Genomic DNA, 26,248 nt, shown 5'->3' on the forward strand with positions numbered 1-26,248 from the left:
CCACATGCACACGCAAGTAAAAAAATATTGTGAAATCAATTTCTAGCTTCCTGAGGTTAGGTTTAACCAACCATTAAATGGAAGGCTCAACATTCATCCCAATCAGCAAATAAGGTGGTGGGGAGAGGTAACAACATAAGATATGAAAATTTCAGGCTGGGCATGGTGACTCATGCCTATAACCCCAGCACTTTGGGAGGCCAAGGTGGGAGAACTGTTGGAGCCCAGGAGTTTTTGAGAGCCTGAGCAACATACGAGAACCTCATCTCTACAAAAATAAAAATAAAAAATTAGCTGATAACATACACCTGTAGTCCCAATTACTCAGGAGGTTAAGGTGGATGTATTGCTTAAGCCCTGGAGGTCAAGGCAGTGGTGAGCTACAACTGTGGCACTGTATTCCAGCCTGGGCAGCAGAATGAATGTCTCAAAAAAAAAAAAAAGAAAAGAAAAAAAGGTGTGAAAAATTCAAATGTTGGTCATTAAAGCTTAGCACACATTCTCTTCTTAAAAATAATGGTTTCACCTAGAAGCCTCTAAATCACAACCATACTGTATTTCTGTAAACTCTTTAGCAAAAATAGAATATCTGGTACAGTAAAGGATTAACCTTGCCCAACTAGAGGTTTGGCCTTTAACCTTAGGTTCTAGGAGTAATCTCTAAGCCTTGGGAAGCCCTGCCTGTTAGAGTCCTTGTTCAGCTGGGAGCCTAGAGCCACACAGTATCACCAAGACCTCTAGACGTCCTGGAGACTTAAGTTGGCCATGTGGATGGTCAACCTTGCCTACGTGACAAGACACCAAGTGCGGGCAAGCTTCCTTGGTGGACAACACCCTGTGAGTACTGCCATGCTTCACTGCTGGGAGAAACAGGCATCTGCACAACTCTGCTGTGAGAGGACAACTGGAAGCCCCTTGACTTGGTGTCTCTGGACAATATTCTATGTACCTCTTCCTTTGGCTGATTTTAACCTGTGTCCTTCCACTGTGATAACATGAGTGTAATGTATGACAACTTTGCTGAGTTCTGAAGTCTTTCTAGCAACTTAATGAACGTATGAGTGGTCTTGGGGACCCTGAAATTACAGTTGATGTCAAAAGTGAGGGTGGTCTTGGGGACCTCTTGAATTTTGCAATATTTTTATTCAGTTTATTGAATGAAAGCAGTGCAAAGCAGTGGTCAACAGCAAAGTCTTAAGATTCAGACAAGCCTGGGTTTTAAATCCCAAATTCTACTTGTTAGAGGACCTTGGGTAAGTTAATTTCTGATTCTTAAGTTGTTCATTTGTAAAATAGGGAAATACTCCTCTACAGAATTAAGATACATATATGTGTGTATGCATATTTGCGTATACATATTCCTTAGCACAATGCCTAAAACACAAGCTCCAAATGTCTAGTTATCATTATTAATGAATGAATGGAATGAATTCCAGTAAACAAAGAAAAAGCAAGACCTTAGTAGGTTTATTTTTATGGACTTTTCTGGATTCTAGAGAATTTAAATAAGTACTTAGAAGCAAAGCACAAGTTTAAAAAAAAGTGTGTGTGTATACATATATATGTATACGTATACATATATATATATGTATATGTATGTATATATATGTATACGTATACATATATATATGTCATTCCCAAGAAGAAACTCTGATTATCTGAAGATCTAAGTAGGCACATAATCTTACCTTGACATAGTAAGTGGTGAGTACTTTCCGAAGATCAAAGACTTGAAGCATAGAAGCAGCACTATTATCAGTGATGCTATAACCCTCTAGAATATACTTTGTAACTATTACTTCCCAAGCTAGCCATCGCTGGCTAAATGCAGCATTAAATGAAAGCATATGAGGAATATGGCCAGGTTCACAACAGCAAAATCCTTCATCTTCCTCTACACCTTCAGTAATGGCCTCCACTTCCCGCTGTTGACAGTAGGTACCTTAAACAGAGGGGAGAGAGAGAGGGAGGGGGGAGGGAGGGAGGGAGAGAGAGAGAGAGGGGGGGGGGGGGGGGGGGGGAGAGAGAGAGAGAGAGAGAGAGAGAGAGAGAGAGAGACCATTACAAAGGGGAAAAACCAGAAAATGGGAAAAATGAATGCAAGGACACCTGATATTTAGAAAAAATACATATTTTATAGCAACTGAAAGTATATGATGGATTTTTCTTACAATATTCATTAATGAATTGTAGCAAACTCCAGAAAGCAGGCATATTCTATATTCATATCCTGCAAAAACACAATGTGCATTAGCACACTATGGGTTCTGAAAATTTGTGTAGTAAAGTAACTTTAATTTTGACTTATTTCTAAATGTTTCAAATGGGTTTACAATTGTGTTTGTATCAAATAAAGAACCAAAGAGTAAAGGCATGTTTCCTGAAGGTCTCAGTTAATTTTAAAAATACAAAAATCAGTGGGATGTTATTGAAGTAAAAATACAAAAATTTAATTACTATCACCAACATTTCCATAATAATGTTACATAGAGTTGACAAGAAAAACCCTTGACTTGAACCTGACATTGATATAAATACATGTTGTGGGTGACTATTTTATAAGATACTCCCTAAAAATATACAGGCATACATTGTTTTATTGTGCTTTGCTTTATTGTTCTTTGAAGGCATTGTGATATCTACAAATTGAAGATCTGTGACAACCCTGTGTCAAGAAAGTCTATTGGTACCATTTTACCAACAGCATGTGCTCACTTCCTTTTTTCTGGATCACATTTTGGTAATTCTCTCAATATTTCAAACATTTTATTACTATTGTATCTATAATGACTTGTGATCAGTGATCTTTAATATTACTGTTGTACGTACTCTGGGGTACCATAAGTTATGCCCATATAAGATGGCAAACTTATATTGACAAATGGTGTACAAACTCTGACTGCTCCACTGACAAGTCATTCTCCCATCTCTCCCTCTTCTCAGGCCTTCCTATTCCCTAAGACACACAATATTGAAATTTAGCTAATTTATAACACTACAATGGCCTCTAAGTGTTTAAGTGAAAGAGTCACGTTTCACTTCAAATCAAACGCTAGAAATAAGTAAGCTTAGTGAGAAGGCATGTCAAAAGCCAAGTGCATTAGTCTGTTGTCGCGTTACTATAAAATAGAACTATCTGAGGCCAGGTGTGGTGGCTGACGCCTGTAATTCCAGCATTTTGGGAGGCTGAGATGGGTGGATCACGAGGTCAGGGGTTCAGGACCAGCCTGGCTAACATGTTGAAACCCCATCTCTACTAAAAAACACAAAAATTAGCTGGGCATGGTGGTGCATTCCTGTAATTCCAGCCACATGGGAGGCTGAGGCAGGAGAATTGCTTGAATCTGGGCCGGGAGGTGGAGGTTGCAGTGAGCTGAAATAGTGCCACCGCACTCCAGCCTGGGCTACAGAGCTACAGAGCAAGACTCTGCCTCAAAAAAAAAAAAAAAAAAAGAACTACCGGAGACAGGATAATTTATAAAGAAAAGAGGTTTAATTGGCTCATGGTTCCACAGGCTGTACAGGAAGCATGGCTTGGGGAGGTCTCAGGAAACATTATGGTAGAAGGTGAAGGGGAAGGGGAAGCAGGTATGTTTTACGTTCTGGAACAGGAGGAAAAGGGCTAAGGGGGAGGTGCTACACACTTTCAAACAACCAGATCACGTGAGAACTCACTATCACGAGAACAGCAAGGGGAAAAATCCACCCCCATGATCCGGTCACCCCCTATCAAGTCCCTCCTCCAACACTGGGGATTACAATTCAACATGAAATTTGGACAGGGACACAAATCCAAACTATATAACCAGGATAGGCCAAAAGTTAGGCCTCATGCACCAAATAGCCAAATTGTGAATGGAAAGGAAACATTCTTGAAGAAAATTAAAAGTACTACTCCAGTGAACACATAAAAGAAAGCAAAAAAGCCTTACTGCTAATATGGAGAATGTCTGAACGGTCTGGAGAGAAGATCAAACCAACTATAATATTTCCCTAAGCCAAAGCCTAATCCAGAGCAAAGTTCTGTCTACAATTCTATGACGGCTGAGGAGCAACCAAGCTGGAGAAGAAAAGCTGGAAGCGAGATTTAAGGAAGCTGTCTTCATAACAGAAAAGTGCAAGGTGAAGCTGCAAGTGTAGATGCTGAAGCTGCAGCAAGTTATCCACATCTATCTAAGATCACTGATGAAGGTGGCTACACTACATAACAAGAGTTTCAAAACAGATTAAACAGCCTTATGCCAGAAGATGATGCCATCTAGGACTTTCACAGCTAGACAGAAGTCAATCCCTGGCTTCAAATCTGCAAAGGACAGTCTGATTCTCTTAAAAGGGGTTAATGCAGCTGCTAAGTTTAAGTTGAAATGCTCATTTACCATTCCAAAAATGCTAGAATCTTTAAGAATTATGCCAAATATCCTCTAACTATGCACTATAAATGGAATAACAAAGCATGGATGATAACACATCTGTTTATAGCATGGTTTCTTGGATATTTTAAGCCTACTGTTCAGACCTTCTGCTCAGAAAAAAGATTCCTTTCCAAATATTACTGCTTATTGACAATGCACCTGATCACCTAAGAGCTCTGATGGAAACATACAAGGACATTAGTGTTGTTTTCATGCCTGCTAACGCAACATCCATTCTGCAGTCTGTACATCAAGAAATAATTTCACCTGTCAAGTCTTATTACTTAAGAAATAAATTTTGTAAGGCTAGGGCTGCCACAGAGGGATTCCTCTGATGACTCTGGGCAAAGTAAACTGACAACCTCCTAGAAAGGATTCACCATTTTAGATGCCAGTAAGGACATTCTATGATTCATGGGAGGAGGTCAAAATGTCAACACTTATAGAAATTTGAAAGAAGTTGATTCTAACTCTCATGGATGGCTTTGTGGGGTTTCCAGACTTCAGTGGTGGAAATAGCTGCAGATGTGGCAGGAAGAGCAAGAGAACCGGAATTAGAAGTGAAATCTGAAAGATGTGTCTGAATTGCTACAATATCCTGATAAAACATAAAGAGGTGAGGTGTTGCTTCTTATGGTTGAGAAGAAAGAAGTTTCTTGAGAAGAAATTGACTCCTGGTGAAGATGTGAGCCCTGGTTAAAATGACAACAAAGGATTTAGAATATTACATAAACTTGATTGATGAAGCAATAGCAAGGTTTGAGAGCACTGACTCCAATTTTGAAAGAAATCACACTGTGGGTAAATGTCATTAAACAGCATCATATGCTACCGAGGAATCCTTCATGAAACAGAGAGTCAATAAATGCAGCAAACTTCACTGTGGTCTGATTTTAAGATTTTGCAAAAGCCCCCCGAGCCTTCAGCAACAACCACCCTGACCAGTTAGCAGCCAACAACATCAAAGCAAGACCCTCCATCAGCAAAAAGATTACAACTCATCAAAGGTTCAGGTGATACTTAGCATTTTTTTAGTAGTAAATTTTAAAAATTAAGATGTAGTACATTATTTCTTTAGACATAATGCTATTGTACATTTAATACACTATAATGTAATATAAACATAACTTTTACATACAGTAGAAAACCAAGAATTTGAGTGACTGGCTTTACTGCAATATTTGCTTTATTGCAGTAGTCTGAACCCAAACCTGCAGTATCTCCAAAGTATGCCTACACATACATATACATGTTTTTCAACATAGTAAGAACATATGCAATATTACAAAGTATCTTTTAAGCCAATAATAGAAATGAAATTTAATCAAATGTTTTCTGGCATCTTAAGCGATCTTTCAAAATAAAAATAATTCTACTAATTCACTATTTAAATTGATCTTAAAAATGGAAACATGGCTGAATGTTTCAGAGATACTGATATGGTTAGGCTGTGTCCTCATCCAAATCTCATCTTAAATTGTAGCTCCCATAATTCCATGTGTTGTGGGTGGGACCTAGCAGGAGATAACTAAATCATGGGGGCAGCTTCCCCATACTGTTTTCATGGTAGTAAGTAAATCTCACGAGAGCTGATGGTTTTATAAGGGGTTTCTCCTTTTGCTTGGCTCTTATTCTCTCTTGCCTGCCACCATGTAAGATGTGCCTTTCACCTTCTGCCATGATTGGGACGCCTTCCCAGCCACGTGGAATTGTAAGTCCATTAAACCTCTTTTTCTTCATAAATTACCCAGTCTCAGGTATGTCTTAATCAGCAGTGTGACAACTGATTAATGTAGGTACTTATAAACTAGTTTCTGCTTATTTTGCAATTGCAAGATTTTTGCATCTATAGTCACAAACAAAATTAAAATATAGTTATTTTTTATGTGAACTTAGTCATATAAATGAATTTTTTTTTTCTTTGAGATGAAGTCTCACTCTGTTACCCAGGCTGGGGTGGAATGGCGTGATCTCGGCTCACTGCAACCTCTGCCTCCTGAGTTCAAGCAATTCTCCTGCCTCAGCCTTCTGAGTAGCTGGTATTACAGGCACGCACCACCACACCCAGCTAATTTTTGTATTTTAGGTAGAGACAGGGTTTCACCATGTTTGTCAGGCTGGTCTTATACTCCTGACTTCGCAATCCAGCTGCCTTGGCCTCCTGGGATTACAGGCATGCCTGCTGGGATTACAGGCATGAGCCACTGTACTGGGGCCACTTAGTTATATTTTGATATCAGTATTATACTAGTTTTTCAAAGCTTTGAGAAATTTTGCTTTTTTCTCCATGTGCTAAAACAAGTTAGAAATTTCTAGAAGAAAATTCCTGAGCCTTTTTTTTTAAATTGTGAAATGAAGTTGAGACTGTTTCTTAGGTTTTATGTGTTATTACTTCATTTTTCCTTCTTTCTAGGAAATTTATCAAAGATTTTTAAATGAGGAAATAACATGAGAGCTGTATTTTGTGAGGATCACTGTTAGTGGTGGACAGAAATCAGACGCAGCAAGAGGAAATGTAAAATTTTGGACGTTTACTCAACTGAGGTCCTTGTTCATAGCAGCAGAATAAGGAGAATTAAAGCAGAATGTTTTTACTCTACCATACTAACCCCAAGTCTACTTCTACCCAATATACCCTACTAATATATTTTGCTCCAAAAACGAAGTCAATAAGTATAGGAATTAATAACTGAAAAAAGAATTTTTTTCTGAGCAAAATATATTACTAGGAAATATTCTTTTTTCAATTATTAATATTAATTAATAGGGATTCTAGGATATCTATGAGGAACTATTACCAATTGTTCCCTGGATTAGCTGAATCTTTCAGCCACTTCATAGTGAATATTATTGGAAAACTAAACAAAACAAACAGTCATGGAAACTAGACATGTTTAATCTAAACAAAAATGGAAAGGAATTCAGTCAGCAGAACATACTATCGATGTGTAAAGTTTGACTCGGAAAACTGTACCTTGTATAGTTTATAAGTAAAAAATTAACATGGAAGAAAGTATAATCAGAAAGTTCTGATATAGACAAAAATGACTGATAACCCAAAATTTTCACATAAAGTTCACAAGAAAATAACCTAGAGTACTTGTAAAATCAAAATGGAAATAAAATATATGAATGGATTTAACTAAGATCTATAAAAACTGATCAAGAAACTTGTTTCAATTTGCTTAAAAGTAAGCATCCAGGATAGACAGAGAAAATTAAAAAATAATAAATTGGCTAAATGGAGTCTGTCTTGGAAAGTAGATAAAATGCTCGGCATATCCAAATATCTGCCTGACAAAATGATGACACATTTGATTAATATTGGGGGGGGGGGGGAGACAGGGGATCACACTGTAAAGGAAAGAAAGTAACCAAAGATTACATCAACATGTCAGCAAGAATATACTCATCCCTCATGAGAATTCTGGAATGAACTGAAAGAAGAAAAGGCTATATACTTACATTATTTAACCATTCTATGAAACTAACAAAATACATACTATATACTAATTGCTGTGTGTGATAGGTACTGAATACATAATGATAAATGAAGCACATGTGATTCCTGCCCTTTGGAATCTGCCTATATTCTGGAACAAAGATTGATCAACTTTAGCCCTGGGCCAAATCCATGCTTAGAATAGTTTGAATATTTTTAAGGAGTCACTTAGAAGAAAGAAAAAACAGCAAAGAAGAATATGCAACAGGGAATGTGTATGGCTCTCAAACCCTAAAATATTTACTGTCTGGCACCTAATAGAAAAAGTATGCCTTTGGCTAGAGAAAAAATAAACTTCACACAATAAACCAACACAGTGACACGATGCATAACTATGGGGATACATTCTGAGAGGTGCTGTTAAGAAATTTCATTGTGCAACCATCATAGAATGTACCTACACAAACCCAGATGGTAGAGCCTACTGCACATTTTGGCTATAGAATACAGCCTATTACTCCTAGGCTACAAACCTGTACAGCATGTTATGGTAGTGAATAATGCCGCTAACAGTAACACAATGGTAAGTATCTGTGTATCTGAACATATCTAAACAGAGAAATGGTACAGTATAAATATGGTAAAAAGATAAAAAATGGTACATCTATATATGGCACTTAACACACATGGAGTTTGCAGGACTGGAAGTTGCTTTGGGTGAGTTGCAGAGTGAGTAGTGAGTGAATGAAAAGGCCTAGGATGTTACTGTACACTACTATAAACTTTATAAATACTATAACTTAGGCTACATGAAATTATTTTATTTGCCAATAAATTTACCTGTTTACTGTAACTTTCTTAGTTTATAAACTTTTAACTTTTAAAAACCTTTTGTCTCTTTTGTAATAATGCTTAGCTTAAAACACAAACACATTGTATAACTGCATAAAAATATTTTTTCTTTACATCCTTATTCTGTAAGCTTTTTTCTATTTTTAAAATTTTAATTTTTTTTTACTTTTTAAACTTTTTTGTTAAAAACTAAGACACAAACACACACATAAGCCAAGGCCTACAAAGGGTCAGGGTCATCAATATCACTGTCTTCCACTTCCACATCTTGTCCCACTGGAAGGACTTCAGAAGCAATGACAGGCAACGGAGCTGCCATCTCCTGTGACAACAATGCTTTCTTCTGGACACTTCCTAAAGGACCTGCCTGATGCTCTTCTTGAGGAGGTATCACTTTTGGAAGAAATATGTCCACAATATTTTGCTTGGTTTGTTTCTTTCATTCATCATAGATTTGCTTATATGCAGAAAATGCAGCAAGAACACTCCTCTCTATTAAAGAAAATCTTTTGGTGTTAGGGTCCATATTTTCAAACTTTTTTTTTTTTTTTTTTTTTTTTTTTGAGACAGAGTTTCACTCATGTTACCCAGGCTGGAGTGCAATGGCGCGATCTTGGCTCACCACAACCTCCGCCTCCTGGGTTCAGGCAATCCTCCTGCCTCAGCCTCCTGGGTAGCTGGGATTACAGGCACGCGCCACCATGCCCAGCTGATTTTTTGTATTTTTAGTAGAGACGGGGTTTCACCATGTTGACCAGGATGGTCTCGATCTCTTGACCTCGTGATCCACCCACCTCGGCCTCCCAAAGTGCTGGGATTACAGGCTTGAGCCACCGCACCCGGCCTGTTTTCAAACTTTTTAAGGAGCTTGTTGAGGTCTGCAAAAGCTTCTGCTAAACCCTTCACCATCAGTTTTCTTGGGTTTCTTCTTTTTCTTCTCTAGCAGTTTCCCTTTCTCTTGCCTGTTCTTCAGCCATGCATTCCTGTTCCAGTTCCAACATCCTCTCATTAGTCAGTTCCTCAGAAACCACCTCTGGGAGCTCATCAATGTCATCCTTATCCACACCATGATTAAAGTTGTTTGCCATCTCCAACCACAGCCACATTGATTTTTGCAACCTCTTCATCCTTGGAAAATCCTTTAAAGTCACAGATGAACCTCTTGAGTGTCTTCTTCCTGATGCCACTCATACCCACATTGGTGACATCACCCTAAGCAAGGTTCTTGATGCAGTCATAGATGTAATCCTTCCAGAATTGCATCAGTGTCTCCTCAGTTGCAGAAATAGCCTAGGTAAACATTCTTCTCATGTAGTTGGCCTGAAAAGCTGCTATAACTCCTTGATCCATTGGTTGATCAGAGAGATGGTATTTGGAGGCAGAAATACCACTTTCATACTGGGATAAAGTTCACCAATAAAAGGAGGATGTGTGGAACATTATTAACAATAAGCACAATCTTGAATGGTATGTTATTCTTGAAACAGTACTTCTCCATTGCTCTAGCAGAGCAATTCAGGAGGGCATCTTGGAAGAAAAGCTGGGTCATTCAAGACTTCTTATTGCTCCTGCAATACACTGGCAGTGTATGTTTAGTGATAAGCTTGAAGGCCCTGGGGTTCTCACTGGGCAAGATCACAAAGGGCTTCTATTTGTAACCTGTAACATTTCCCCAGGCAAGACTGTTTTCCTGTCCTGAATGCCTTGAAACCTGGCACTGACTTGGCCTCTTTATGGATGAAAAGTCCTTTCCAGTTATCTGTTTTCAGAACAGCAAGCTTTCATCCATACTGAATATTTACCTTGTCAAGTAATTTTCCTCACAATCAGCTTATCTAGAGTTTCCAAAAATTCTTTAGCTACTTTCACATCAGCATTTACAGACTCAGCACTTACCAGCTTTCACATTATGCAACAAATAACAATTCTTGAATAAAATCACCCAAAGCTATCAGAAAATTCAACACCGTAGTTGTGTTCAACCTTTTCTTTCAATATCGCAAACATTTTGTTTTGTCTGAGATGGTCATGATGCTGAGAGGTATATGCTTCTGTGTCTGGTCTTCAGTAGTTTCTTCATGTCTGATTTAGGCCCTTTTCAAATTTTTTTGTTAATCTTTTTGTCTTCAATGAAGTAGATCCTTTAACAGCTTTCATCACTTTATTCTTGTTCTTCAAGATCATAGCTATAGTGAAATGGGACTTAATTACCTGGCAAGCAATAACCATTGCTGATTTGCCACCTTCATAGTCCTTAACCACTTTTAATTTAGCTTACTGGTCAATCTACTCGAAGTGGCCTCTTCTTGCAACATTAGCTGTGAATCTTGTACACATAGGGGCCATAAAACAAAATGACACTAGATCAATGAAACACAGAGAAAATGATGCAGTCAAGAGACATGGTAAATGTGAGATGTATGAGTCTGCCACTGGCATAACAAGACATACTGTTCTAAAGTAAACTTTTTTTTTTTAATAAAAAAGCACATTCTAACCATAAAAAGTATAATATGGTAAACACAGTTATTATCATTATCTAGTACTACATACTGTACATAATTGTATGTGCTAGATTTTTATATGACCGGTTAGCATAGTTTTGTTTATACCAGCTTCACCACAAACACAAGTAATGCTATGTACTAGGACAGAATGGTTACAATGTCACTAACAGGAATTTTTCAGCTCCATTAAAATCTTAAAGGGTCATTGTGATACATGTAGTCCACTGCTACAGTCCATGACTGTAAGAGTCTAACAACAAACACAGGGTAAAACGAGATCATTGCATGGGACAGGTGGCTACAGAAGGCTTCTCTGAGAAAAGGACATTCAGGCAAAGCAATCAGCCAGATGGAGGATTAGGGGAGGAAGAGAGACGGCTGGTAGCTTCTGGCAAAATGAAGGGCAATAAGGAGTTCTTGGTAAAGACTTTAGCACATCTAAGAAACTGCAAGAAGGCCAATATGGCTGCAGTGAATGCAGATAGTGCTGTAAAGTGAGGATGGAGAAAGTGGCAGAGGCCAGATCACAGAGTACTGTAGGATATGTTCTGGCAGTTGAATTCTATCTTAAATGCAATGAGAAGTCACTGAAAAATTTTAAGCATGGGAATGCCATGATCAAACGTGTCTTTTAAAAAATCCTGGCTGGCGTGGTGGCTCACACCTATAATCCTAGCACTTTGGGGGGTCAAGGCAGGGGGGTCGCTTGAGCTCAGGAGTTCAAGACCAGCCTTGGCAAGACAGTGAGACTCCCATCTCTACCAAAAAAAAAAAAAAAAAAAAAAAAAAAAAATTGCCAGGAGTGGTGGTGTGCACCTGTAGTCCCAGCTACTCAGGAGGCTGAGGCAAGAGGATCCCTTGTGCCCAGAAGTTTGAAGATATAGTGAGCTGTGATGACACCACTGCACTCCAGACTGAGTGACAGAGCGAGGCCCCTGTCTCTTAAAAAAAAAAAAAAATGCTTATGTCTGAGTTAGGAATTATAGGTATCCCTTGTTACCCAAATCTGTAGGAGTTGAAATAGTAAGGGTTACTCTATTTCCAAATTTGAGTTTCAACTGGCAAATACTTAGCATTTAGACAGCAAAAGACTTATCCAAAAGTTTAATTGAATCTACTCAATACCAGAGAGTGAAAATCTGGATAACTTTTCTGATTTGGAGAACTACTAATCAACATGATGGAGTGAACAGACGGTAAGAAGAACCCCCTTTCATTTCACATACATAGAAATGTTAGATAAAATAGCCTCCCACATAGATTTGTTTTAAAAAATTAAATTAAAATTAAAAAACAAGGATGAAGTTTTCAGGTGCCAAAACTTAAAAAGGAAGCTAAAAGTCACAGCACTAGTAGGAATGGTGGTAAGGGTATGCTAACTTTTGGATGAGCCTAGTTGAATTAGGTTTGAACAGCCTGGGGTTAAGACTCTTTAGAAGAGACAGAATTAAGGTCCTAGGCTCCTGATGGAGAGGCAGAAACAAATATTCATAAGACAAGAACTGGATATTTTGAAGGGCAAGAGAATATGAATGGATTATAAACAGCTCACAAGTAAACATCACCATTTACTCCATTAGAGTGCTGCATAGCTAAAGACTTATTTCTAGTGAACAATGTAACTTCTAGACTAGTACTTGCTCCACTAACATAGACACTCCATAGCGAATGTGCAAGACTTCTTAAGCAACACCAGGCTGAAAATAAAGCTATGGGGTTATAGATCTGGCTTCATCCTCTTTGTAGTCAAATGCTTTCTTATTTCTATTCCAGACTAAAAATATTCCAAAGCACTTCTTGACTAGATAAAAAAAACTCTCTGAAAACTCTTAAGTCTAAATGTTTCCTAGACTGGAAAGATACTGAGTAAAAGGACTTAAACATCCTATGAAACCAGTTTCTACTGGTGCTTACATGTTATTCAGTTTTACAGGAGTTGGTAACATCAAGTTGATGTTTCTGAATGCATGATTTTCTGTAAGTAACTTTATCAGTGCATAAAACTGCAGAGGGCTGATGGAAGGGAGAAAGGCCAGTTAACTATTTAATGGGTACAGTGTTTTATTTTGGAGTCATGAAAACGCTTTGGAATGAGACAGAGGTGGTGGCTGCCCAACACTGTGAATGTACTAAATGCTCCTGATTTCTTCACTCGAAACAATTTTATTTTACGTGCATTTCACTTCAATTAAAAAGAATTGTTGAGGACAAAGCCATGGTGTCTATATAAACATAACTCAGCTAACTATTCTGTCTCAAACAAAAATTCAGCATTCCATGTTGCTAGCTATCTAACAAATTTATGCAGCTGGTCACAAAAAGGACCAGCAACAGACCAAGCACAAAACAAAAGAAATTCAACCTATCCAGGAAAACAAATCAATTATGCACTAATGCTACTATCTTCACATATGAAGCCATACTGCAAACATGATTCTTCTTGGAACATGGAATGTGGGGTGAAAAAATCTAATACAACTTTTCTCATTCCACAAGCACAAATATCTAATTCTATGAGAACCAGAAGGTTTGATACAGAAACATGTAAAACTTAGGTGCTGCTGGAGTATGCTATGGAAATAAAAGGTGAATGAATGTCTTACCTCTGAATTCAAGTCCCCGCAGCTGAAAAGTGACCAGACCATTGCCTATCTCTATAAGGTGTACTAATGCATTGAGATAGTCAGAGGCAAGGATGAAACAGTCCCCTGTACTGTAGTTTCCCCACCGTCCTAGTAGCAAATCACCACAGAGGCTATGTTGTAGGGATCTAGTTAAATGTTCATAAAAGATGGAATTCAGATTGTTGTCATCTGATCCTGTAAAAACGGATTTTAAAAAAAGTTAAATTTCACCTTAAGTCCCCTTTACACACAAGATTGTTAAAAAATATTAAAAACTTCTAGTAACTAGGAGTTTATTTGACAGGGAAAATAATATTCATAGTCTTACAGTTTCTATGTACAAGTAACACATAGGAAAATGAAAAAGGTTTCTGAATTTAGATTTAGAAGTCACATAACCTCTTAGAATCTACAGTTCCCATTCACAAAATGTGGAAATTTGATTTGAAGCAATCTAAGGACTTTCGACCTATTCAACAGTTTATAATTATTCAATGAAATATGGCTTATAATGAAACTATGTAAGGGAAATAAAAAATAAAAGAATTCAGAAGAGGAACAAAAAGATTATATGGTAAAGGAAGTAGATAAAATAATACAAGATTTGAACAAACAAGACAATCAAAAAGAAGTTGGTTAGTCAGTACTAGCCATATTGAGATGACTAATATTAAGCAGAAATAAACATTATATAGCACAGAGAACCTTACAAAAAACATTAAGATAGGCTGGGCGTCATGGCTCAAGCCTGGAATCTCAGCACGTTAAGGCTGAGGTAGGCAGATCACTTCAGGCCAGGAGACTAACCTGGCCAACATGGTGAAACCCTGTCACTACTAAAAATACAAAAATTAGCTGGGTATTGCAGTGCATGCCTGTAATTCCAGCTACTTGGGAGGCTGAGGCAGGAGAATTTCTTGAACCTGGGAGGTAGGGGTTGCAGCGAGTGGTGATTGTGTCCAGCCTGGGTGACAGGGCAAGACTCTGCCTCAAAAAGAAAGAAAAGGAAAAAAAAAAAAGGAAAAGCAAAGCAAAGCAAAGAGACATTAAAATAAACATCACTTAATAAATGATATGACCATCTCTAGAGGTAACTTCAACCAAAGCAATAATCTGTAAATGCATGTCCCAAGTACCGTACTGGTGAATGGTAAAATATTCAAAGTTTAATAATTATTTTAAACTCAGTCTAATTAAATAATAATGAAAGGGAAACCCCAGATTCTAATGTCAACAAAATGGTTGTATCAATTCTATATCAGCACAACACAAAAGTGTATATACTGATTAAGGACATGGCCTTTGGTTATGCAGTATGGCATCAGCAACATGAGAAATCTAGTTCCTTACAAGCATACACTAGAGCTGAAATGCTTATTTTCTCTACCAGAACATGATGATAGACGGTCATTCATACCAAATAACCAGTTTTCCTTAGTCCAATTTTATCACTGAGAATCTACTGGATTTGAGGGAATTTATGAGTCAAATAGATACAAATATTCCAGTACACTTGGGAGTAATATTTCTTTTAATAAATTAATACACTGAAGTTCTGGTTGATATGCTAATCTCTGATTGCTTGTGACAGACTACTATTGGTGCGCCAAAAAAATGATGTTTCTCAAATGATAAAACTAAGAACCAGACTTCAGATAATGGTAACACCAGCAAGGTGTCACCCACTGAAGCTCTATCCTGACTGTCTATATGCCCCAACTTGATGACATCTCTGTACACAATAAACTGAATCAAATTAAATTAATATTGACCTAAACATTGAGGGGAGGGTGGAAGCAAACATACTAATAAAACATGTGTCAGTCTGACTGCATACCCTTCAACACATCTGACCAGTTTTATTTTAACCATTTTTCTACATTTTAACTTGTGTAAGAATAATCTTTGAATGGAATTTTTCATTCTTATAAGCATTCTTGGCCGGGCGCGGTGGCTCAAGCCTGTAATCCCAGCACTTTGGGAGGCCGAGGCAGGTGGATCACGAGGTCAAGAGATCGAGACCATCCTGGTCAACATGGTGAAACCCCGTCTCTACTGAAACTACAAAAAATTAGCTGGGCATGGTGGCACGTGCCTGTAATCCTAGCTACTCAGGAGGTTGAGACAGGAGAATTGCCTGAGCCCAGGAGGCGGAGGTTGCGGTGAGCCAAGATCGCGCCATTGCACTCCAGCCTGGGTAACAAAAACGAAACCCCGACTCAAAAAAAAAAAAAAAAAAAAAAAAGCATTCTTAAGATGTATTTTATAAAAGATGGGTATAGAAATTGTAGATACTATAATTCACATATACTTTGCTAAAGTAAAACAAATAATATTTAGTTTTTAAAAGTGAATATTTGGAATTCATGGAGGATTCCCAACAAGTTAGGAGTGAATATAAACATATATATATATATATATACATATACATATATATGTGTATATAATATACACACACACACACACACACACACATATATATATAAATAAAAACCTTAGGCTTGCCTCTTTACTCACAAATAGAGCTATTACCTGGATTTCTATCAAGCTGAGAAGCCAATCTGGTATTTGAATGATCCACTCGTTTTGTGCTAAAGAAAATAAAACATTTTTAGTTACTTTCTTTACATTAAAAAATATTTAACAACTAAGAGTGAGGGAGAAACTATAGAAAATGAATAAAGGTTACCACTTCATGAAAATCTCTAGAAAAAAATTTGTGATTTGTGATTAGTGTAATGATAAAACACCTTGTTAGCACTTTTGGGAATTTAAAAAAATTCTCCCTCCTTCACACATCAACATAACAGATTTTTTTTTAAAATTGTACAGTGTATGGAAAAACATTTATGCATACACTGTGAAACAAAAAAAAGCTGACCAGGATGAAAAAATGTATACTATATATGGTTCTCAGAAATTCAAAGAGCTTAGAACATTCTTTGCCAAAGGAAGGTGTATTTATTAATGCTCAGTGATGCAGTGTTCTTTGGAACAGTAGTTCTCAAAATGTGGTCCATAGAACTCAAGGCTCTTTCAGGCTCTTCCAGATCAAAAGTATTTTCAAAGTAACACTAGGCTGTTATTTGCTTTTCTCATCGTGTTGACAACTGCAATGGTGCTACTAAAGCAATGGTGGGTAAGCCTGTGGTGCCTGGGCATGAATCAAGGCGGCAGCACCAAACCGTACTACCCTTCACTGCCACAGTTGCACAATAAAACAAACAAAAAATCCAAATTTCACATAAAAATGTCCCTAATGAAGAAGTAAAACGTATTAACTTTATTAAATCTCAACCCATAGTATGGCTTTTAATATTCTGTATGGCAAAATGAGAAAATACGTATGAAGCACTTCTGCTGCCTTCCGAAGTACAATGGCTGTCATGAGGGAAAGCATTTGTGCAACTGCTTCAACTCCAAGCTGAACTAGCTGTTTTTTTTTTCTTGGAACACCATTTTTACTTAACACTGATGGACAAATTATGAGACTATTTAGATATGGGCATTTAACAGATATTTCTCAAAAATAAAGAAATTGAGCCTATTATTTCAAGGAAAACAACTGGAAATACCTGTTGATAATAAAAATCCAAATTTTCAAACAAAAATTAAAATTTTAGGAAACTCATACCTACAGCTATGAGCTTGACAGCTTTCCAATAATTAAAATTTCTTTCCAATTGGTGGTGATATCAATGAACATATTTTTTAAATCACTACATAATAAAATGTATCAACATTCAGAAAATCTATCACTCAATGAACTAGTAATTTCCAAATAACCAATACGAAATATTACAAAATTATGCATGGGTAAAAGATCCATTCAGAGTATACTTATCCATCAGTAACTATATTGATATAATATGGTTTTAAAAGATCATAGATATGGTTTTAGATTCCATATTGCAAGTAGCTTTTAAGAAGCTCCATTTCTCAGGTTTCAGTGAAAGATCAAAGAAAACTATCCATGATTGTCTTAAAAGACTATTAGAATACATCTTTTTTGGCTGGGCACGGTGGCTCATGCCTGTAATCCCAGCACTTGGGGAGACCAAGGCAGGTGGGTCACTTCAGATCAGGATTTCGAGACCAGCCTGGCCAACACAGTGAGTGTGAGGACAAAATTGTTTTTCACATACTTCAGTCAAAACAATATACTGCAACTGACTGAATATATAGGTAGATATGAGAATCCGGTTGTCTTTTAATATGCCAGACATTAAGAGATTTGCAAAACTATGTAACAATGCCACTCTTCTCATTAATTTTTTTTGGGGGGAGGGGTGGAAATATAGTTATTCTTAACTTTAAAATGTTATTTATGCTAATACACAATAGATACCATATTGTTATTTTAAAATTAGTTAATAAGTAAAGATTTGAAATTTTTTAGTTTTTCTTTCCACTCCAGTAAATATGAGTAGATAAAATTCATATTTTTACAACTCTGGTGTTTCCAATAATTTTTAAGAGCAAAAGGCTGGGCGCAGTGGCTCACAACTATATTCCCAGCACTTTGGGAGGCCAAGGCTGGTGGATCACCTGAGGTCAGGAGTTCAAGACCAGCTGACCAACATGGTGAAATTCTGTCTCTACTAAAAATACAAAAATTAGCCAGGACTGGTGGTGGGCACCTGTAATCTCAGCTACTTGGGAGGCTGAAGCAGGAGAATTGCTTGAACCCAGGAGGGGGAGGTCGCAGTGAGTTGAGATCACACCATTGCACTTCAGCCTGGGTGACAAGAGTGAAACTCTGTCTCAAAGTATAAAGGGGTTCTAAAACCAAAAAGAACTGCTGCCACTGAATATTACTTTGGGTTAATTAGTCCAGAATAATAATAAATAACACTGAAATTCACCAAAATGGGAACTACTTATGTGTGGTTTTAGACAAAGGACCAGAGTAAAAGTTTCAAACCTACAAACTAGTCCATTGTTTAAAAGGTGAGATTACGATTTTCACCTATTAAATATTCCAATTTGTGAAAGTATGGAGAGAAAGGCAGTCATGGAGATGGTCAGTAGAATTATAAATTACCACAAGCTCTTTCTAAACCAATGTGTTAATATATATTAAAAGCCTTTAGCCAGGCATGGTGGCTAACGCCTGTAATCCCAGCACTTTGGGAGGCTGAGGTGGGCGGATCACCTGAGGTCAGGAGTTAGAGACCAGCCTGACCAACATGGAGAAACCCCATCTCTACTAAAAAAAAATTACAGAATTAGCTGGGTGTGTAATCCCAGCTACTTGGGAGGCTGAGGCAGAAGAATCGCTTGAACCCAGGAGGCAGAGGTCGCTGTGAGTCAATTGTACTCCATTGTACTCCAGCCTTGGCAACAAGAGAGAAACTCCGTCTCAAAAAAAAAAGCCTTTAAAATGTTTATGCTCCGTAACTCATAACTCCTAAAAGTGTTCCCTTTTAGGAATGCTTTCTGAAATAAAATGAAATGTGGGGAGATTACATACGAGGATAGTTACCAAGCTTTAGATTAAATAGCTGGTCTAAGGAACGAAGCCTAAATGGAGAAAATACTTCATGCACAAAGATGATCATTAAAAATTTATCTTCTCAAAATAGCAGAAATAACCTATAAAAATTTAGCTTTAGAAATAGGTATTTCTAAGAAAACTATAACCCATTTTGACTGCTATAATGATATTATACAGCATAAAGTTGCAGAGTATTATTAATGTTAAATAATTCTAATATCATTGAAAGAAAAAAAGATATAAAAATAAATATACTCAATCAGAATGTTTAAAAATATCTTTTAAGTAGAAAAAAATGGCTGAGAACAGTGGCTCATGTCTGTAATCCTAACACTTTGGGAGGCAGAGGCGGGTGGGTTGCTTGAGCTCAGGAGTTTGAGAGCAGTCTCGGCAACACGGTGAAATCCCATCTCTACAAAAACTTCCAAAATTAGCTGGTGTGATGGCTCATGCCTGTAGTCCCCACTACTTGGGAGGCTGAGGCAGGAAGATCACTTGAGCCCAGGAGGTGGAGGTTGCAGTGAGCCAAGACGTATTACTGAACTCATCTAGGTGACAGAATGAACCCTTGTTTCAAAAAATAATAATAATAAAAGAAAAAAAGGAAAAAAAAAGTAATATCTTCTGGTCTCTTCTTTTACATACTTTTCAAATTTTAAAAATATTTATAAAGTTTTAGCAAAAATAAATATTTCAATACAATAAATTATGAACCATCAATTTTAGTAATAATGCTGTCAATAGTTTTTCCCAGTAGAAAAGATAAAAATTGTCTTTCAAGTGTTTTACTTTACTCACTTATAGTCTCTCTCCCAGAATTTCACAGGTCGGACATATGAAGTGATGAATATTGCACTTCCCAGAAAGGGATTCAGCGGAGTAGAGAAGAAGGCCGAGACAGCAGCCTGAATGAACAGCATGGCTGAGTCTATGGGAAAACTAGTTAAGGAAACTGACATTCATCTAAGCACAGATGCCAAAAAAACCCTCACAAAAACCTAGCAGACACATTTAGATTACATCAATTAGAGACATGAAGTCCACCAGAAGAATACAAAAGAAGGTATCACTGGGCAGCCATTAAAGGGTCACCAACAGAAAAACATGGAAAGTACAACCTGGTATGATGCTTTCAAGGGAGCCAAATCAATATTTGCTAATATGTATTTGGTAAAAGTTCTTATATTAATCTTGGGAAGAGATGTTAGAGTTCAATTTTACACAAAGTTAAAACTAAAACTTGTACATATCGTTTAGTCTGCCTTTCCATATCAATGTGGTCACTAACCCTTACTATTACTCAGAAAATACTTCTAAAAAATGGTGAGAACAGAAAATTTTGGACAGAAGTTTAATCCTATCCATTTCATAATCATAAAAAAACATTTTATACCTTCATTTATTAAAAAATAATGCTAAACATTTCTTGTATGTATTAAAAACTCCTGGACTTTCGTAACCACATACGCAAATTTAAGATTTTAAATCAGCATTACTTTCTTACAAAATCTGAATACTTTTCTTATGTTCACATGATCTGCAGGCCACAGATATTAATACAAGTTAAAGAATCAAAATCAGTTAAGTGTGGATGCAAAAGATAATGAATTTGTTCACTCTTGCTGCCCAGGCTGGAGTATAATGGCGCTATCTGCCCAGGCTGGAGTATAATGGCGATATCTCAGCTCACCACAACCTCCACCTCATGGGTTCAAGCAATTCTCCTGCCTCAGCCTCCCAAGTAGCTGGGATTACAGGCATGTATCACCATGTCCAGCTAATTTTGTATTTTTAGTAGAGGTGGGGTTTCTCCATATTGGTCAGTCTCGTCTCCCCAACCTCAGGTGATCCACCCACCTCGGCCTCCCAAAGTGCTGGGATTACAGGCATGAGCCACTGCGCCTGGCCAAGATTATGAATTTTTGATGATTTATTACACAGTAAACTCTTATGTATGCCTATGAAAGGTTAAGCCTATAAACCAACATTCTTATCAAGGATATGACTGTCCATTCTTATTAAACTTTAATTAGAAGGATACGGGGCACTGCAAAAGGCTGAGCAAAAGCATGGAAAGCAGAACCCCATGTGATCTGCCACGGGGCAATATAGGTATACACGAACTGCAATTTATAAAGGAGTTCCCAAAGCTGCAGGAGGAAAAGAATAGCTGTCAGTAAAAAAAAAAAAAAATCAGATATTTGAATTCGAAAATGAAAAACCTGTAAAATATATTTTATTCCTAATAGGGAAATGGCACTGAAATTATTTGCCATTTGCGTAATGTGAAAAGATATTATCAACTGCCTAAACACTGCACTTATTTCTGAATAAAGACACTGGCAGCTATACATATATATGGATTTGTGTTTCATCTGTTTAAAATATTCTGTGCCCTCTACTGGCCATAATACTGCTACTACAAGCAAAACTAAGTAAGGTAGAAAGCAGCCAAATTAATTGTTCCTGAAAAAAAACAATCAAGATGTCTGTAAAGCTTAAGTAATACATATATTTATTTTATTCTAAGACACATTTTCCCCAAATTTTAGTGCTTTGGAAACTGAGCATGTTTTAAATGTAATGTCAGAAGGAATGTGAAAATAGCAGTTGTAATATAGTTGTCACTGCCTGTTTCCATAAAAATTTAGTTGCGTATACTAGGCATCTGTTCATAACCTTAATGGTTGTCAGTGGAGACAGGATACACATTTTAATTTTATTTAAGGTTGGACATGTTACAGTTGAATACTTCTTCAATGCTGAAACAGAGTTGTTGTACTTGTCCAAGACTGCCTCTGCATGATTAGGCAACAATCACTTCATCTTTTGAAATACTTTAACTGATTTACAAATGAACTCCCTTAACTTCCAATTTAAAAAAGAAATCACAAATTCAACCAATTAAAAAATGTAGATAAACTGCAGTATTTTTGCCATGACTCAAAATTATACTAGCAATCCTCGGCATTAGTGTAATCAGGATCATGGTAAGTAAAAGCAGCATGTATATCATCGTGACGCCATTACAATGACTTAAAAGCAATGACTCAGCAACCTCTTCAGATTCTAAGTGTGAAACAAACTGTATTCCAATTTTGATTGTAATATTAAAGAAAAAATAACGTAATTATATGGGTAAGGATTGGTAGGAAAAGGAATTTTTGTATACATTTATTTCCTTGAAAGGTTATTAAATCCATGATATAGCTTGCAATGATATCTTAACACAAAAAATATATCTGAAGAAATCCCTTGAATATTACTACCATTGTTAAATTCTATCTATTGACCAATTTAAATAAAAACCCAAGGGGAAAGCTTTCTCTGTTTTGTTCATTGGTGTAGCCTAAGCATCTAGAACAGTTCTAAAACAGTTTTTTGTTTTAAAAAAAATTAACAAATGAAAGTATTAAGAAAATCCAAACTAATGGAGAGTTAAGTGTAGCAATTATATTTCAAAGATTAGTTGCTTTATATTTTACTGCAACTTTCACTTTTTTCTAACCAGTATAAGATGAAATACAATTTTCAATCTAAATATTTGAGTTTGTGAGAAACCACATGCTTCTTTACACAATTCTCTGATTAACTTTCTGGCTTCCTCCTTTGGTTAACAACCATACTCACTAGAAAAGGAAATAAATGATAAAAATGCAAATTAGTGATTGAACAGATATAATATTGAAATATTTTAGAAGCTATCACAATATTGAAACTATCAGTGAAATTTTGTTCAGATTAATGGCTTTCCATTTTTTCTGTTCCCATCCTAGGTCAGACTACTATCACATCTAAATTACTGTCATTATCCCTCGAGCTGTTCTCCATACCTTTAGGTTCTTTCTTCCCCAACTGAAGCCAAATGTGGCTGACCAGGCTAACTTTCCTAAAATGGGAATTTCATTGTGTTTTGTAGCTGTTCATTTGCTTCAGCTCTCTGTTACCTATCAAATGGGATAATATGTGTCAAAGTGCTTTGTATGTAGTCAGTGTTAACATGAAATTTAATCCCTATTTCACTGACAATCTGACTGTACAGCCTATTTCACTGAGAAACGTAGAGTGATTTAGCAAAAAGATCCTTGGGTTAGGAGGCAGAAGACCAAGGTTTTACCATCTAATTCGTAAAAGGCCTAAAAACACATATCTTATGGGTAGATAATGAATTTTAGCAGCAGCCTCAAAGTTCAGAGTATTCTGCAAATGTCACATCAAGCTAATTTCTGACTGCTCCCACCAGGCCTCAGTCTCCTCAGCATCTACCCCTTTCACTGGGCCATGCCAGAGCCCAATTCAATTATTATCACTTCTGTTTATAATATTCAAAACTATACACCTTTTGAGAGACTCTATATATTTAAAAATACATACTTTTTTTTTTTTTTTGAGACAGAGTCTCGCTCTTTCGCCAGGTGCCAGGCTGCAGTGCAGTGGTGTGATCTCGGCTCACTGCAATCTCCACTTCCTGACTTCAAGCAATTCTCCTGCCTCAGCCTCCCAAGTAGCTGAGACTACAGGCACACGCCACCACACCCAGCTAATTTTTGTATTTTGGTAGAGACAGGGTTTCACTATGTTGGCCAGGATGGTCTCGATCTCTTGACCTCATGATCTACCTGCCTTGGCCTCCCAAATTGCTGGGATTACAGGCATGAGCCACCATGCCCAGCCAAAACACATACTTATTAATGTTTCTCTAATTGTTTTATACAACTTAATCTTATCGTCCTAGCTATAGAAAGAAATATATCTTTTATAAATCACAGTGACTATCTTTGTTTAGGGATTCTAATGTGCTTCTAAATAACCAGTTAAAGAGAGATACTACTTATTTAAACAATAATAAATCAAATGAAATATAAGAAAAACCCTGACTAAATACCACATAACTTAGGGAGACAGTTTTTATAAGGATATTCCTTTCAGTGATAAATTACCTTGTTGAAGAGTATGGACATAAAGAAGAGATCCAACAGCATGGTCTCTGAAAAAGCTGCATAGTCAAATTTGAAAAAGAGCACAGTAAAGATGACTGTGACATACTGATATGTAGGGCTGCTGAAAGAGGATCGTAGCAACTTCAAACCAGCAATGGTGATCATTAAAGCACCTAATCTGTGACACAAAGAAAACACAAATCAACTCATGACTGAAAACACTAGAAGAGACAATAACTTAAAATAAAATTCACCATTTACTTTACTAAGCTTACAATGCATACATTAAATGGAAGCTTCCAAAAAATGATGTCTATAGCTAGGTAAATCACACCCGGAAAGTATATACTTCCTTTTAATACTATTCATTATGATTCTTATCCATTATATGAAGGACCATGTTTTAAAAATAATCATATTGTAATTCTCATATCTAATTCTCCAGTTTCTCAATATTTCTATTACTTTAACATCAACTGCATTTAGCAAATGAAAAACATATTAATGCTTACTCAACAACAGGTACCTCCCCTATTGGGCAGGCCTATCAGACCACCATGGCTGACCATCTAAATGGTGTAAGTTACAAGGTGCATCAAAATAGCCAACTAATATTAACAATTAATCTTATTTTAAAAATATCCTCCCATAAAATATTAATTGACAATGAAATGTCTGGAGTAGAGAATATGCCAACAGTAGAAACATGTTTAAAAAAGGGAAGTCAAGGACAAAATGTCACCTAAACTTTTAGTCTCACAGTACCTTGCATGAAGGAAACATTCAATTATTATTCAACATTTTACCAACAACTTAAGACATTGTTTATAACAGCCCCCAGAAGTCAGACAAGATTAGAAGACTATTATACTTACTCTGTATCTAGTTTCTTTGGACTAGCAATTGCCTCTGCACTGCTGCTAAGTTCATTGAGAACAATCAATGGATAGATTATATTCTTCTCCATGAAAAGAAGCCACACATGAAGTTTCTCAAACCACATCATAGTGGCCGCATCTAACAAGGCAATATAAATCAAGAAAACTACATGTTATCTAACGTATAGTTTGTCAATGTGATGAGAAAGAAAAATTTTACAACTCAAATTTAGTACCAAACTACATATAAAATGTTTTTAAAAAGCCAGTAAGTACTTTAATCAACTGTCAACTTCTATGAGCTCTGAGATACTTACAAATTTGTGATTTAGACATGATTTAACATTTAGATGAGTTTCATTTTAAACTTTAATTCTTGAAACCTCATATTTTAACCATAACTTTTTTCATTTATGCTTACAACTTATGGAAAAAGATTACTGATGATTATTACATTGCTTCTTCTTCCCAAAATAAATAAAAATATGATATGATTTGAATTCACATACTTCATAAGAGTCATTTTCATTGGCAATAATATTTTTTCCCAATGCTACAAATTATTTCATTGGAGAAAGTGTCTAGAATAAACTGAAAGATTTAAAACATGGTTCTTTGGCTATCTGAAAACAGTATCATCTGGCTTTAGGAAGTTCTCTAAGAAATAATATTTTTTCTTTGAGTTGCTAAAATCAGGACAGAAGAAACAACAACTTTGCTGTTAGTACTATAAATTAGTCAAATATTATACTGATTCAAAATCTGTATTTAAATTAAATGTTCTAAGACTTAAAAATTTTAAAAAAGATCAATATTTTAATGAAAAGTGGTGGTTTTTAAAACAAACTAGATGTGTCATCATTTATATATGAAAGCAATAATAGTTCACCATTAAAAACATATCTCATTCTGAATTATTTTTCTGAGGGTATAAATGGGCCAATAAAGATTCTTAAGCAGCTTCAGATTATGCCTGTAATACCAGTACCTTGAGAGGCCAAGGCAGGCAGATCACCTGATGTTAGGAATTCAAGGCCAGCCTGACCAACATGGAGAAACCCCGTCTCTACTAAAAATACAAAATTAGCTGGGTGTG

At 36.5% G+C, this 26,248-nt stretch overlaps 1 protein-coding gene across 8 annotated transcripts in view; it reads right to left on the bottom strand.

Annotated features, from left to right (window-relative positions):
* PCNX1 (pecanex 1) overlaps nt 1-26,248 on the bottom strand; it is a 206,688-nt gene that overhangs the window by 40,827 nt on the left and 139,613 nt on the right. For 5 of the 8 annotated variants that reach the window (XM_032245735.1, XM_032245729.1, XM_032245730.1 and 2 more), the window contains 7 exons: nt 25,150-25,318; nt 24,275-24,452; nt 21,376-21,484; nt 20,133-20,262; nt 16,370-16,428; nt 13,817-14,032; nt 1,689-1,942 (listed from right to left, as the gene is read on the bottom strand). In XM_032245735.1, coding sequence (XP_032101626.1) covers nt 1,689-1,942; nt 13,817-14,032; nt 16,370-16,428; nt 20,133-20,262; nt 21,376-21,484; nt 24,275-24,452; nt 25,150-25,318 — 1,115 coding nt within the window. The remainder of the gene's footprint in view (nt 1-1,688; nt 1,943-13,816; nt 14,033-16,369; nt 16,429-20,132; nt 20,263-21,375; nt 21,485-24,274; nt 24,453-25,149; nt 25,319-26,248) is intronic. The other 3 variants (XM_032245732.1, XM_032245731.1, XM_032245736.1) reach the window with 1 other exon arrangement.

The sequence above is a fragment of the Sapajus apella genome, unplaced genomic scaffold (assembly GCF_009761245.1).
Source record: "Sapajus apella isolate SASKATOON/1434 unplaced genomic scaffold, GSC_monkey_1.0 scaffold59, whole genome shotgun sequence".
In the NCBI taxonomy this organism is placed as follows: domain Eukaryota; kingdom Metazoa; phylum Chordata; class Mammalia; order Primates; family Cebidae; genus Sapajus; species Sapajus apella.